At 41.3% G+C, this 15501-nt stretch overlaps 1 protein-coding gene and 1 long non-coding RNA gene across 2 annotated transcripts in view; one reads left to right on the top strand and one right to left on the bottom strand.

Annotated features, from left to right (window-relative positions):
* Positions 1-10098, bottom strand: part of RDX (radixin) — a 45711-nt gene extending 35613 nt beyond the window's left edge. Inside the window, exons 1-2 of the mRNA XM_048294763.1 lie at positions 9881-10098; positions 1733-1804 (exon numbers count right to left, since the gene is read on the bottom strand). Coding sequence (XP_048150720.1) covers positions 1733-1744 — 12 coding nt within the window. The 5' untranslated portion in view covers positions 1745-1804; positions 9881-10098. The remainder of the gene's footprint in view (positions 1-1732; positions 1805-9880) is intronic.
* A 176-nt stretch (positions 10099-10274) lies between these two features.
* LOC125321638 lies at positions 10275-13412 on the top strand. The gene is made up of 3 exons (XR_007201615.1): positions 10275-10563; positions 11645-11698; positions 12971-13412. It is a non-coding gene; the product is annotated as an uncharacterized LOC125321638 (long non-coding RNA).
* Positions 13413-15501: the final 2089 nt, after the last annotated feature.

Raw genomic sequence — 15501 nt, forward strand, 5'->3', positions numbered from 1 at the left:
CTTCTAAGATCTCACATGCACCTACATCATCAAGAGATACATGAACTCTTTAAAAAAAGACCCTTAGAAAAAAATTATCTTTGCCACAAGGCCAGCTTCTGCCACAAGACCTGGTAGCTAATATCCATTATTAGGGTGGACTGTGCGCTCTTTCAACACCACTGCAATCTCAGTTCTACAGATATTGCTTTCCTTGTGAACAACCCTAAAATTCTTATTTCCTTCAATTTTCTCTGGTCCTTAAAATAGAGAGAACCCTGCCTGCCTAAATTTCATGGTTCCAATCCCAGAATTTAAAAAGAAGTTACCTCACCCAGGCCTTTTTTTTCTAGTCACCACCTCTGTGGCTTCATGGCTCTCCAGCTGCATGGAGCTGAAGGCCTCAGAAACCTCATGAGCTCACAATGATTTTTTGCCTCATTCTTGTATCAGTTTTCCAGTTGAGAAGCTCTATCAAAGGCAGTACTCAATTCTCATAGCCAGAACTCAAACAGGTCAGAAAACAGTATGCTGCCAATTCATTTTCCTGCCCTTTATAGTGCAGCTTTCTGTTACAAGTGAGCAGGATACAGATAGCTACTTCCAGCTGCAGAAAGTACCAAGATACTGCCCCTAATCCACTGGCAGGTAAAGAAGAAATTACAGAAACAATAAGGTATGGCCAGTCGGTCATCAGACCAACTGCAAAGCTCAGAACAGAACTTCAAACCCTTAGTCCCATGCTCAAAATATTCATCAAGCTGTACCAGTTCCAAATACTGGCACACAACACACATGATTTACACAGGTAATTTCTGATTAATAGCAAAAACCTTTTATAAATCTATGTATAGGGATGTATGTGTGTATACACATGCACATAGACACATTTATTCTTAGCAATAGATCTGCCCCACTCCTAATCTGCCACCAAAATGAAACATCAGTAAACAAAGAAAGCCTGAAGGCTATTACATAAACCAACTGAGTTGAGTAGAAATAATCTGACAATTCAGTTCCCTTTCTTGAATGGTTTGCTCACTGGATACAAGTGAAAGAGACAAGCAAAAGTCATTTAACACATGGCAGATGAAATCCTAATCCAAAAATATTACATCAACAGAAAAAGAATTAACCTACTGAATAATTATCTCCTCAAAGACTTCTAGAATTATTATCAAAACAAAAGTTGGAGATTTTTTTCCCCCCCAGATAGAAAGTAGATGAACCCTTATCTTAGCTGAAGTGAGAGGAACAGGAGACCATAAACACTGCTTATTTCCTCCCTTCAAAACTTACTTTCTATGAGATACCCTCTACCACGGTAAAACTACTATCTAACTTGGAGCAGACACTTTACACATGTTCTGTCCTCCCCTGCCAAATCCTACAGCAAACCCTTCCACTGATTCTCACAGACACTGACTGAGTCAGGCTCAAATTATGCCTCCATTAATCACTGTAAATCAGCTCATCTCAAAGTCAACAATTCCTGAAAAGTCATTCCTCCTGCCAGCCAAATGGGCCCAAGTACTGCTCCCATTTCCAACCTCCATGCAACTTGCAGTACCAAGCTTTCTTGATCTTATTTTCCACATGTTGGTACTAAACTGTCTCAACTTCAAACATACACAATCAAATCTTACGAAATCTAGAAAGGGCAGAGTCAAAACAACTGGAACAGTTCCAAGATTATCCCTCTAAAATGTAAAAACTTTCCTAGATTTTAGATGAATATAAACCTGCTACTTACTGGTTTCGGCATTTTTCTTGTTTTCTGTAGTCTCCTGTCCACTTAAATCTTCCAAAAACTCTTTGCCCCGTTCTGCCAAAAACAAAATTAAAAGGGTTGTTTTTAAATTAACCAAAACTGAGTTCATGTACATCATAGCAAATGGTACAAATTCCAAAACAAGTAAGGAAGTGCTCTACATGTACAAAATACACTTTTCAGCAGATGACATATAGAAAGAGCAACTAATTTAGCCAGTGCCAGCATCTACAGGTCTCGAAGCAGTAACATCCTTCCTAGTTTTTGTAGAACATTTAAGCAGTAATGTTACAATAAAGAGACAACAGTTCCCCAAGTGCTACAAATTTTTTAAAGGTTCTGATATCATATATCATCTACTATTAAAAACCTCTAACATTATTTATGAGAAACATCATGAAGACAAAAAAACAACCCTCTAACATAATCTTAAAGCATCAAAACTCTATTTCCTGGCTATAAAATCATTTGTTTCTCTCAGCAAAGGAATGATAGTCATTTTTTCCAAATGAAAAGAAATGCAAGTACACCAAAACAGTAAAAAAAGGAAGAAAATCTGCTGTGCTTAAAATAACAGAGCTTTGTTCTTTTTAAGCAGAAGGCTATAAGTTATGTCTACATGGTAATGAAAGTATTCACTATTGTGTTCAGTTCCAAGAAAGTTTTTATGCCCTAAAAAAATATGCTTGCAATGTTATTGGTAGATATCATCCTACCTCCTTTTTTATTCCTTCTAACTCAGAAAGAGCAAGCAGCTAGTCACCCTCTTGCACATATTTACAGTAATGACTTCCACAAATTAGACCTGTTGCTGGTTTGCAAGGAGCATCAAAGACTGCACTGCCCTCAAAAATAATAATAACCGGAATTACACTTAAACTAAGAAAAATGAGTGTGACATGCTAGTCAGAATAATCTGAGATTTCAGTATTATAACTCCACAGCTGCAACAGATGAATAAAATCTTCAGAAGTGCTTAAAAGAAAGAGAAAAACAGAATACTTGAGAGCAATCCAGTTATCAAAACCAAGCTTTTGTGTAACTGATTTTTCATTCATAAAGAAAAATGGAAAAAATAAAGTATTTTTATATAAAAAATACAAAAGAAGTCAATTTTCCTTGCTTATTGGCAATAAAAATACATTAAATATTAGAAACATTTGCACAGCAATTTAAGGTGCACTAGCACTTTCTTTTTTCTTCTAATCTGTAGAGATATGTTTGAAAAGAGGGACTGAAAAAACAGATAAAGGATGAAAACAGAATTTAAGAAGCATAAATGTTGCTAGCTGGTAAAGAAAACAAATGTTAAGACTAAAGATGACAGAAAAAGAGATCTAATGACCTAATTCTGATATGGAACAAAACTGCGTTTAACAAAAAATCAGCCTGAAAACATTAAAACACTATCTTGAAGTTACATTCATTATGATATAACTAATCTAGCCCAGCTCTAAAGGTATAATAATACTGTTTGCCTAGCCTAAAGACAATTACATTCCAGTAGATCTTTTAATTACAGAAGATACTCTAGAGAACTGGACAGTATCAGTCGTGTCCCATATGCAGGCTCACTGCCTGATGTGCAGTGCCAATTTACACACTGAGCTGAGGCACTTCCATTTATCCGTACTGCTCTGCACAGAGCAGGGAGCTGGGTGGGAGCCCACCAAAGGTTGGCACCCCAATCATCAAAACTTTACACCTTTCATACATTTCAGCAAACGAAATCATGCTTTTTTTTGCTACAGGTTACATAGCTCTCTTCTTGATTAACATTCTACCTTCTACTGGTTCAATGATTCTCTTGCTTCTCCTGCCAACCAGTGAACATGCTCAGCCATTCCCCTCTTGAGTCATGGACTTCAGGAGTCGATGGGCCCCAAGCTGTGGTCACAGTCTCCCCCTGCCACAATTACCTTTTCTCTGCTTGGAACTGATTCAGCACAGTTGCTGAGTTGGCTTTGTTTGTTTCTTCCTTATCTAGGGAGTTCTGCGAAACGTCCTTGTGGCTCACGAATTCTGCATTCCCTGTGCCCACTATCAATGGAACATCCTTCTTCCCAAACTTTGCTAATTTCCCCCTGGGTCTGAGACGGCTGAAGTGTCAAGCCCTAAACCTTAATAAGGCAATTCTACTGACAAGTCATTTATCTTTCTAACACCTGGACATCAGCAGTAAGACTACTATTCTAAGATACTGTTAAATATATTTTTGAACATTATGAATACACTTTTCCTCTATTCCTCTCCCCCCCTTTTTTTTAACCACAAATGCCTCCAGGGGAGGAAAAAAGAAATTGGCTTTTGATAAACTCTGGCTTTTGATAAAAATTCAACAGCACGTTTCCCTTTCAGAGAAGAGACTGCCTCCTCTTTTCCCTTCTTACCCTAATGCACTCCTTGGAAAAATTCAAGGGAATAACGGAAACCAAAACAAGCTTGGCTCTAATATCTGCTAACAGATTCCGAGCTGTAGTAATCCCTGTGCTCACCTCTGACAGCAGAGGCTCAGTGATTGAAAAACTGAAGGCAGATTGAAGCCCTAGAGTTACACTCAGTTAATTAACGATGCAAAAACTAAATTAGATTCTCATCCACCATTTTGTAAGCATGCCAACTCAACAGTACCAAAAGGAACAGAAAGTAGCACAGCTACTTTCCTGTGCCTTTAGTTACAAAGCACTGAAGAGAAGGGGTATGGTAAGATTACTGATAAGGGAGCCCAGTCTCCAGGAGAGCAATGACAGCATATGGCACAGGACCAAGATCTGTGTTATCAAACGATTACTTTCTGAGGTCCCTCTAAGAGACAACATGTCTAGCAATTTCTACAATGACTGTCATACCCTCATATATTTTATCACTACAAATTCATTCACAAACATGTCCCAGATTTTTGCTTTGGGATTTACTCACTTTGTTATAATACAATCAACAAACCATAAACAATTTATTTGAAAACGTACTTTAAAACCTTAAGGTAACTTTTAAAATCAGAAATGTGACTACACAGTTTTACAGGTTAATCCCATGTCATCAAAACACAATTGGGAGACATGTTTTTGCATGCAAGAGAACAAAGTTATCAGCAAAAAGCAAGAATCCTCTTATGCAAAACTCAATAAAAATGAAGTCTCACTGTTAGTCCCACAGATCTCATGGGTCCGAGAAACTATCACAGTATATGAGCAATAGAAAATACGTGCAAACAGCAACCCACATATCTTTTTGTTCAAGTGTTTGCTTGTAGTATTTTTCACTAAAGTAAAAAAAAAAAAAAAAAATCTATATCTCTTTAAAAAAAGAAATTTTTTAACATTTTTAGCCAAAAACAAATTTATAGCAAACTATGCTGAATTTATTTCCATTGTTTTCATTTTATATATAATACAAAAAACAGCCTGGCTTTTTTATGCTTTCATATCCAAAATGTTGTGCAAATTTGAAACAGTTCATTCACACGAACACATTGTAACTATTATATGTATATACAAATCAAGAAGTTCACAGATCTTAAAACTCCAAATATTGACATCAAATAAACACTGAAGAAAAAATGAAAATCACCGTATCTTTCTCAATTATTGGCACCAGCTAACATTAAAAAGAAAACAAATATGAGGAAAACATTAGGCCAAAAGAAACCAAAAATTGCAGCCAGGCAAAATATTGTGTATCTCCACTATTATTACTGGATTCAGTTCACTTTTGCTACTTACGCCTTTCCAGATAAACTTATATTTAGCAGACGCAAAATTTTTAACTTTGAAGCAACTAATTACTTAGACTTACTTTTATCTTAACACCCATGGGAAATGGCATTGCAAATAGTGGGGGGGGAAAAAACCAACAGCAAAAAAGACCCCAATCAGCTGGGATTGCGAATGATATTCCGTTTGCTTCCTGCATTCTGAAACCAGCTTGTGACCTACTAGGCATAAAGGCTCATCACTTGGGCATTTAAAATCCTAAAGGTCCCTCTTCCAAGTCAGGATTAGCAGGATTGTGACTTTGCAGGCTTCCTACTGCTACAACACTCAGGACCTTCAGGAACATATGCAGTAATCTGGACTCTGGGCCAAAAAAACCCAAAAGTATCAGCAGGCTCCATCACAAACAGATAAAAAAAGTCATCCAGAACATCAAGAACTCGCTTGAAATGAAAAGCTGTGATTTCAATTTATTTCACTACAAGGCAGTTAAGGTTTTTAAATCAGTATCATCCATGTTTCTAGTTATGCCACAGAAAGCAACAAATAAAGCAATTGTTGAAAGATGACAATGAAAGCTTTCTTCAGAAAATGATGGTGCATAAAATGCCTGATGCCAAAATTCTGCCAAATAATTTATGCAGCAGCTGTTTTCAAAAGAAACATTCATAAACACAGCCATGGGTCTGAGGTCAGGTGAGGACGGGATAGCAGGCAGAAGGCTCGAGCAGGACACTTGGCTGGTAGAGATGCAACACTCAAAAGCAGGATCCCTATCCTAAGCCCTAAGAAAGCTCAGGGCCTTCTCTCAGAAGCAGCCTCTCCAGCAGCAGCGCTCCTAATCTTGAGCAAGAGGTTTACCATCTATTTCCCTAAATACAGACAGATGTCAGGGACCACAGAGCTTTACCCACAACAATATAACTCACTCATTTATTAACAGGAACTTATTTAAAAATAGTATACTTTTTCTTTTCAAAGTCTTATCCCATTCCATTTTTTGTGGTACATGAAAGTTTTAGATCTTTGCAGGGGAAGCAACAGGCAACTCACAGGCCATTGGACCTGACTAACTGGTCTCAGATTTCTACAAAAATGGCTCTCTACTCCAAAGCAGTCTGTGAATGTCTGCAGGGCAATCATCTTTCACACTAACAGCTCCCTAATGACACACTTGCTGCAATCCAATAAAGAAGTTCATTTGCCACAGACTTTACTTCTGCATACATTTTTTTCAGACGGACAGAAAGACCGCCCACACAGCTGTCTGCAATATAAGCAAACCAGGGGGGAACTAAAACAAGCCATTTATCTCACAGGAAAAAAAAAAAAGAAAGAAAGAAAGAGCTGAATTCTATACCTAACATGCAAAAATTGAGATTTGACCAGTGCTAGATATCACATGCAGAGTTTTACATGCCAACTTTTTTTTTTATGCACTGTATCTTTCCCTTCTTAAAACCACCATTTCCCCCAACCCTCCCTTCTCTGAAACCCCCAAAACAGGCTTGCTATCTCTGAAAAATAACTGCAATATAACTCGTACAACTTAGGTATTCAATGTATCTATAGGAAAATACATTTTGAAGAGTGAAGTACATCTAAACTGGAGCTCTTGAACTTCAGAAGTAAAATGAAAACCTGGCAGTTGCCAACATAGTATTCAACTAAAAGCAACACATACCAGTCAAAGAATTTGCACACTACTTGCAGTTTTGGCAGTTAATAAACTGGAATGTTTCAGACATGCTACACAATTTACATACAGTTAATATTTATGGAGTTTAGTAATCTTAACTTCAAGTACCCACAACTGCACTACGGGAAATAATTCTAAGATTCTGAGGAGTCCTACAATGATAGGATGGCCAATCTTACCATGTACATTGGATGCACCATCAAAAATGATGGAAGTACTGTTGCTTCCAAGTGCAATAATCCTTTCTCTAAGCATACAGTTAGCAAAGAAATAGGACATATACCCAGAATTTTGGGTATACCTCATCTCAAAGTCAAGTATTCTATTTTCTGAAGGATGCTGTTAAGGCTCTTACAACTAATTCCATAAAATAAAGGAAACTTATGAACGTGAACTGGCCACTCATATCATTCTCCATATGCACTAGCTAGAGTTCTTAAATTATAATGGTATAGTGTAAAGATTATTAACTGCCTTTTTGGGCCAATGTCATATTTCTTTTTCTTTGTACAACATGACTTGAACGTTTCATTCCACAGAGTGATTAATAAATACCTAAAGCAGAAAGGAAAACAAATACTTTTTAAATCCAAAGTACAGCTAAGTATTTAGCCTATTGGTAAAGTTAGCCAACAAATGCAGTTCATCAGTGTTGAAAGGGAAGAGTTTACCCAGGCTCCTTCAGCTCTGGAGTAAACTCGCTGAGCATGCAGGATACACTGGGTGCTACTTTAATGGATCAGTATCTTTCCACAATCAGTTCTTTCTTCAGAAGTTTGTATAAAGCTTTGTTTACATTTACAAACTTGAAAATCCTCCCTTTCCTCTACTCCCACAGACTTGTAATGCAATACAAAGCGATAGGACAGCTTTGATGTATTTAACACATCCAACAGAAAAACGTAATGCCTTCAACAACTTTCCTCTTCACCTCTGCCAACAGAGGCACCCCTTCTCAAAAAGCAGAGCAAGGCTGCTGAAGAAGAAAGGCCGTTTACCTAGCCTGGCAAAGGAGAAAGGAACTTTGCCAGGAACTGCCTTCTCACATCATAACATCTATGCATCTTACCCTCCTAGATTTGCAGCTCGTAGGTGGATCCAAATCCTTACTCTCTTTATGTCTTTGCCCAATTTTCTGTGAAACAACCTTTTTCTGGCAGTACTGTTACCATCAAGCCCTGAAACGCTCTCTACTGCAATGGCAGAAACAGTCCAAGCAGAACTCTTTTCGTCATTTCTACACCTTTCCCTTGAGTCAGCACTCAATGAAAACTCTCTGGACAGCTCCAGACATGTCCCACCATGTCATTTTTTCATGCGTTTTCTAAAGATGTTTCACTTTTGCTCTCCAGTTTCCCAACCTAAGAGAACAACTGTGTCGCTTCAGTACAAAGCTTGGAAATATGCCACTGCCTTGCAATTGCCATTTGCTGGGAGGCTGCTTATCTGGGAACATTGCACTGACTTGCAGTTTATTTTTCTCACAGTCCCTCTTATGCTAAATCAATAGATCAATAGAGGTAAGTCCTATAATCCAATAAACAGTTACTACTTGTCCCATCTTTAATGATTAAAAAACAACTTCATCAGAGTAGCCATAATGTTACTGTACACCAACTCCACATCTTCCCTGGAAGCACACGTTGCCCAGCAGCGCTGTGCCAACGCACCCGGAGCTGACAGCGACAACCGCATTTCCACAATCTTCTCAATGTGCGAGGCGCTGTGCAGGCACACGCATCCCCAAAACGCTCCCGCGGCACAGACACGGCGACAGGCATCTCCGGTGGAAACAAACCAGAGTGACATACAGGGATACATCTGAAGCCTGACACGAACCGGTCACAAAGACAGAATTACTTAAAAGTCAGAAACGCCACTCCTGTAACTCAGTTTAAAAAATGTAATATTTTTTAAAGCCTGTACCAGAAAGAGGAACACGAAATACTTGTCTAGGGTGTTACACAGACTGGAAAAGACAGCTTAATAGCACCTTACAACTGAAGTGATTAGTTGTGTTGGCATAGAGTCCAGAGAAGTTGGGTTTTTTTCGCGTTCAGATTAAGAAAATGACAGAAGACAAGTGAACTCCACAAAGTTGAAACTAAAACCCCTTATCTGCGCTAAACTTTAAGCGACAAGGTTAATTACAAATGCCCACGACTTGTACAAAACATTAATCCATTCAAAAAACAATGCACAAAGGCTCATTCAGGGCCGCTGCGCCCATTACGTCGGTCAGTACTTAAGGACTCTTAAAAACGCGCATTTGTCGAAAACAATAGACAGCAACAGATGCTCCACAGCACTTGTTTATGAAGTAATTCCTTATTATTCTCCCACACCGCCGCACTCCGCTGGCCCGACCCGACTGCCACATGTCTACTACGGTATAACCTCCCGAGCCGCGCTGCTCGGGGACATGAATAATGCAGCGGAGGCTGAGCGGGCACGCCAGGGGCGCGCTCCCGGGGCTCCCCGACAGAGCCAGGCGAACCGGGAGTCGGTGAGCCGGGTCCCGGTCCCGGGCGGTGCCCCGCACAAGAGCGGCACGGTGCCGCGCTCCCTCGGCCGCAACAAGTCGCCTGGTGCCCCCCGCCCACCGAGGGCTGCGGGCGGGCTCATGCCTCGAGGTGCCGCCCCCGTGCTGCCCCCCCGGGGCCCCGCCAGCAGCCGCCCGCACGCCCCTCGCCTCAGCGCCCTGCGCCCCCGCCTCACCTGGGACTCCGCTCCCTCCGCGGCGCTGAGCGGAGGGGGGGGGGGGGGGGACGAGCCCCCGGGGCAGGGTGCTTGGGGCGCGGCGCTCTCTGCTCCTGGCGGGGCGGTGTGTCCCCCCCGCCGCCCCCTCGCAGCGGGGCAGGAGGCGCAGCGGGGCCGCCCCGCGCTGCTCGCCGGGGACGCGGCGCGGAGCGCGGCGAGCGCTGTGACAGCTCCGCAATATGGCGGCCGCCGCCGCCGTTCGGATTTTCCCCCCTATCAGATGCGGCTCCTGCGCAGGCAGTGCGCGCGCACGCGCGGCGCGGGCGGACGGGCATGCGCGGCGCGAGGCCGCTGCCCGGAGGGGCGCGGGGGCGGTGGCCGCGAGGGGCTCCCGTGAGGGGCGGGAACGGCTCGGGGACCGCGGCTCCCGGCGGGGGCGGGAGACGGAGTTCTCGTGAAGGGACGGCGGCGGGCGCTCACTTTCTGAAGCGGCGGCCTCTCCTCACGGGGCTCTGCGCCTCTCTGCGCGCTCGGGCGGAGCCGGTGCTCCGGGACCCCGCGCAGCCCACCCGAGCGCAGCCCTGCTCGTGTTATGTGAGCCTGTGGCAACTGCTGAGCGGCAGAGCTGCCCTCCAGGAACTCCCTGCTCGCTTGAGTGAGGAGAGGATGAGGAGAAGGAGCGCTCCCGTTCGCGCGGCCGGGTGGGCGGGAAAGGAAAACCACTGTAAAGGCTCGAGCCAGAGAGGGGGAGTTGGCGGCGTGGGGTTTTTTTCTGTCCAAAGCCCCGCCAGGCATAGTGCATTTTTGGCAGCCTTGAGCTCCGGGGCGCGGTGGGAGGCCGGGTGTCTAGCCAGATAGGGTGGCTGGGAGCTGGCGATGCCACCAGCCCCGGGGTGCGGCGGGCAGGAGCGGGGTGAGTGGTGAGCCGGGGGTTGGGAAGGGTCGAGCTGTGAAGGCTCATGAGAACAGGGATGCCTTCAGGGAAAGAGCATGGAATACAGTCTGAATGGAGAGCACCGACCCTCTTCCTCTGCTCCGTATCATCGCAGCGATGGGCGTTCTCTCTTTTCATCACTCAGTCGTGTGAAATAGTCACGCTGGTGGATTTATGGATGGGATCACACCTTTTTTTGTTAATTTTCTTTTATATATATGTATATACATACCATCCCAATGGGAATGTAGAAGAAAACAGCCGTAAGGAGAATCCTTCTGAAGGACAGAGAGGTTGAGGCAATCCCAGCCCCCACTGTGCTTTCTCAGTTTATTTTTGTTTGCAAGGAAGTGAAGGTGCTCCCTGAGCTCAGCGGCAACCCAAGCGGGGAGGCCAAACAGCAAAGCTCAGTGCAAAGGGATCCACTCGAGCTACCAACTCTTGAGTCATGCAGCTGCTATTAATACACCTTGCCCTCTGGCTGTCTGATAAAGAGAGGTTGGGGGAAGAACTATGAGGAATTTTCAATTAAAAGCTGCCTCAAAAAGAATAAAATGAACACTCTAGGGTGAATTGGAGGTGGGGAGAAGGGGAACAGGAGGAAAGCAGCCTAGCAAACAAGGAATAATCTACCAGAGAGTTTGTGGGAGCCTCACTGACTAAATTTTTAAAATTTTTTGGACAAAATTTAAACAACATTCTGATAAGGGAAATGACCAGCTAATACAAGCTATTATGAAATTAAATTGAATTAGTGATATAAGCTTGAATGTAATTACTTTTTCTGGAGACATTTAGTGAGTTTAATTTGTGATAGTCTTATGCATTTTGTTGTGTATTTTAAACAGGCACTCATCTAAACACTCATCACCACAGAATCTGAACATCTCAGTCTATTAAAGGTATGTTCAGTTTCCTCACGTGGGCTAAAATTTCACTTCCAGCTTTGTTTGTGCCATTTTGCTCCAAGGAAGAAGCAATGGTGGCTAATTCCTCTTTGTCTCTGTTGTTCTTCATTGTGAAGAACATGCTTGTGTGAAACAGTATTTTGCAGTACATTAAACTTCTAAGGCATCTTGCAGCGTCTGCAGATACAGTGTTTCCCGGAGCAGCCACCATTCCTATGCATTGTACTGTTCCCTGTTCAGATGGCCTTTACCTGCAGGTCCGAGTTAGGGAAGTGAAACAAACAAACAAAAGGCAGAAAAACAAACCCTGTTTCATTCGGCCACTTAAATAAATTGACTATGATTCACTGCAGTGCACAGTTAAAATGTGTTTACTTGAGTTGACCGAATTAAAGGCTTGCTTTCTTCCCAAATTCTGAACTGGCTCAAATATGGGATTATTGCACTAGGGCTCAGTTTCATTACTGATGTTGATAGCATGTGGAAGCAAGTTCCTTTCAGTTTGTGCATTATCACTGCAGGATATGCTTTATCTCTTATCCTGTTACATGAAGAATATTATTGCTCAGAAATGTCAAGGTAAATAATAGTCTTATCTCCCTTGTCAACAGTATAATGTGGTTTTCTTCTCACCTTGCTTCCTTAACAAGGTGTAAAATTGCAGTTTGTCTGATAAAACAGGGCAGTAAAAACAGAAGTGTAGTTAGAGATCATATTCTTTGTAGCCATGGAACTGAAACTACAGAAAGAACTACAGGTAATAAAGAGAGCTTTCAGATACCCCTATAAACTTAAATTACACAGTTCTCTAAGAGGTAGGTTATAAAGATAAAGCTAATGATAAGAATGCTGTAACTGCAAGGCATAGAAGTTTATCTTCCAGCAGTAATGCCAAAACCCATCTCTTCATTAAAAAACAGATTTTAAACTTCCATTGCCTGATCTGAGAAATCAATCCTAGAATCCTTTTAGAAAGTAAAGATTTTTGGGCCAAGGTTTTTTTTGCAGTGCACCTGCAAAAGCATAAAGCATTAGTCAGTGAATACCTGGTTGTGTGTTAGAATCTACTTTTTTTAAAGCCAAATGTACAGTTCAAGGGGCATTTACTAGACAAAGCATTTTGAAAGGGAGAACTACAAAAAAAAAAAAAAAAAAAAAACCATGAGAAATTTCTGATTTTTTTTTTTAAATTTTTTTTTTTAAATTTTCCAATGGTGTGCAAAACACCTTGACGTTGCCTAATTCAATTATGATTTATGCCATCAGCCTGGATAGAAGTGTAGTGCTGCCCGTACCATTCCCCTGACGTGAAGAGTTATACGTGGACTCAGCCTACACGCCTGGAAGGCAGCCATTCTGGGAATAATTATACTTATGACTCAACACACATACTCAGCTATTAATATGTTTACAGAAGCAGACCTGACATTGTCTAGAATTATTGTAGGATAATTTTACTGTTACTGGTTGTATGGTCTAAAACCAAATTGCTTTTTCTTTTGTTGGTTTCTGAATAACAATAAAAGGATACATTGCCTTAGTGGGCGTTAATAGTAATTATTTTTCCAACAAGTATGTTAGGTTGCCCTTTAGAGTCTTTGCTAGAAACAAACGGAATTTAAAGAAGTCTCTTGTCATTAGATGAAAACAATTCACAGATATTTTAAATATTTGGTGAAATGACAATAAACGTCTGAAGTAATAGTTTTCATGTCTCTTGTTAAATTTTTCTGTCACTTAAAATTAAATGTATCTAATTCCAAAAATTATTTTTCATGCATGGTATTAACATACCAGATTTCAATAAAAATAAAAGGGTTCCAGTAGCAACGCTGAGTATTCCAAGTCGCCTTTATTGCATGCATATGTACAGTCTCAGCTTTGATCAAGTTCAAAAGGCAAAATACGGTATGATCCTGGGGAATTAGTCTTTTCTCTCTCTGAAATACCATAGGTATGTGAACTTTACTTAGGTGTCCTCCAGGGACTGCACTGGGGCAGCACCTCCAGAATCCTCAGCTCCAGTGAAGAAGTCCAGGAGTCCATGTCCAGGATAATCCCCTGCATGAGTGTTGTAATGAGGGAGGGTGGACAGAGTGTGCAAAAAGTTATATGGAAGGGGTATCCTCCCTCTTCAGAGACACACAGTAAACAGAAAGGATAAATCAGCACCTGAAAGCCTGGTTGGAACACCTGAAAAACAGTGGGCAGGGTAATCTACTGCTGAGCTGCAGTGTTGGCAGCTGGCTCCATGTCAGGCTGTCCTTCCACCTATTGATTTAATCCCCCTGCTGAGGAGGCTTTGCCTCTAACATTGACTGTGAAGCCTGGCTGGCCAGCACACACCTTTCCCATTGAAAATCCGAATGGTTTTGCAAAAGCTCTGTCCTGCAGCCCAATCAATTCCTGCCAGTGTAAGATTTAAGAACATTGTTGCTCTTGCTGACTGTGCCTATCAGAAGTTCCAGGTGAATAAGAAGCCCAAAGGCTTTATTTATCACTGATTGTCTGTCACACATGGTGACTTCTTCCAATGACAGATTTTTGGCTTTTTCCTGTTATTTAGTCTCTGGTACTACAGCAAAGATACCACAGTGGTGTCCACCTATCTCAGAGTCAAACTTTAATACCTTTTCTATTCAAGACAGGGAGTAGTAGAATCACTTGTAGAGGAGTGTGTATTTAAGTGCCAAATGTGGATCTCAGCAATTCATTCTAAGTGAATCGGTATTCACATCTCTTTGTAATAATTTACTAATTTAATTTTTGTACACAAAATGTATATTATGCAGCACTTACATTCCATCTATTATTTCAATCACCTTATAATGTTATGATTTTTTTTTCTTGCAGACTGGTAATTGCACAAGAGACAGCTTAACAAAGCTGCTTGCAGTTAAGGTTGGGGCAAGCTGTCTGATTTCTTGTATGTCACTGCTCTTGTGTCATATCACCCAAACATGCCTTCACTGACACATAAGGCTGTCATCTAACAGCTGACACTTAGCTGCAGTTCCTGCTTGTGTCCACTTACTTGTTTCTATCTCATTCACAGTTATAATTATTATGACAAGTACAAGTTGTTCTGCAGTGACAGCACTGTTTTTTTAGTGACACTGTTTATTTAGTTAGAATGTGGCAGTAGCTGTGCCATGTCCATAGCATTGGAAATCAAAGTCATTGATAACCATATTCACTTCAGTGAAATAATGTTATAACAAATTAAAATAGTACGTAAGGTACTAAGCAGTTAAAGGCACCAATCCAGACAACGTTTTTGAAGAAACTATTTCTGTGGGCAAAAAAACTGAGTATGATTACCAGGGAACTGGATGCAAGTGTTTGAAAACTTGAAAAATGTATATACCTGTTAGAGCCAAAGCAAATGGTTTAGGAGGTTGTGTTATTGTTGGGTTTGTGTTTTGTGGGGTTTTTTGTTTGTTTGTTTGTTTGTTTCTCCTAAGGTGGATGTACACTGTTCTGAGACAGCCATACACTTTGTGAATAAATAAAATCATAATAGAAGGTAGAGCTTTTTACTAGGAATGCATCACTGAAGTATTTTTAGGTCCTGATCCCTTCTAATTTTACTGCATGTACTTGCTTCTTTATTAACAAGCAGAAATAAGCAAAACCACAGAAGGAGTGTTACAATTTTTCAGGCAAAATATGTTCTCAAGATTTTGTCATCTCCCAGATTTACAAAAACGTAGATGTCAAAACCTCAAAATAGAAGCACATATTTCTTCACAAATCCAGCCTTTTTTGTTTTTGGGAATTTTCTGGAATACTTATAT

The sequence above is a fragment of the Corvus hawaiiensis genome, chromosome 2 (assembly GCF_020740725.1).
Source record: "Corvus hawaiiensis isolate bCorHaw1 chromosome 2, bCorHaw1.pri.cur, whole genome shotgun sequence".
Classification (NCBI taxonomy): Eukaryota; Metazoa; Chordata; class Aves; order Passeriformes; family Corvidae; genus Corvus; species Corvus hawaiiensis.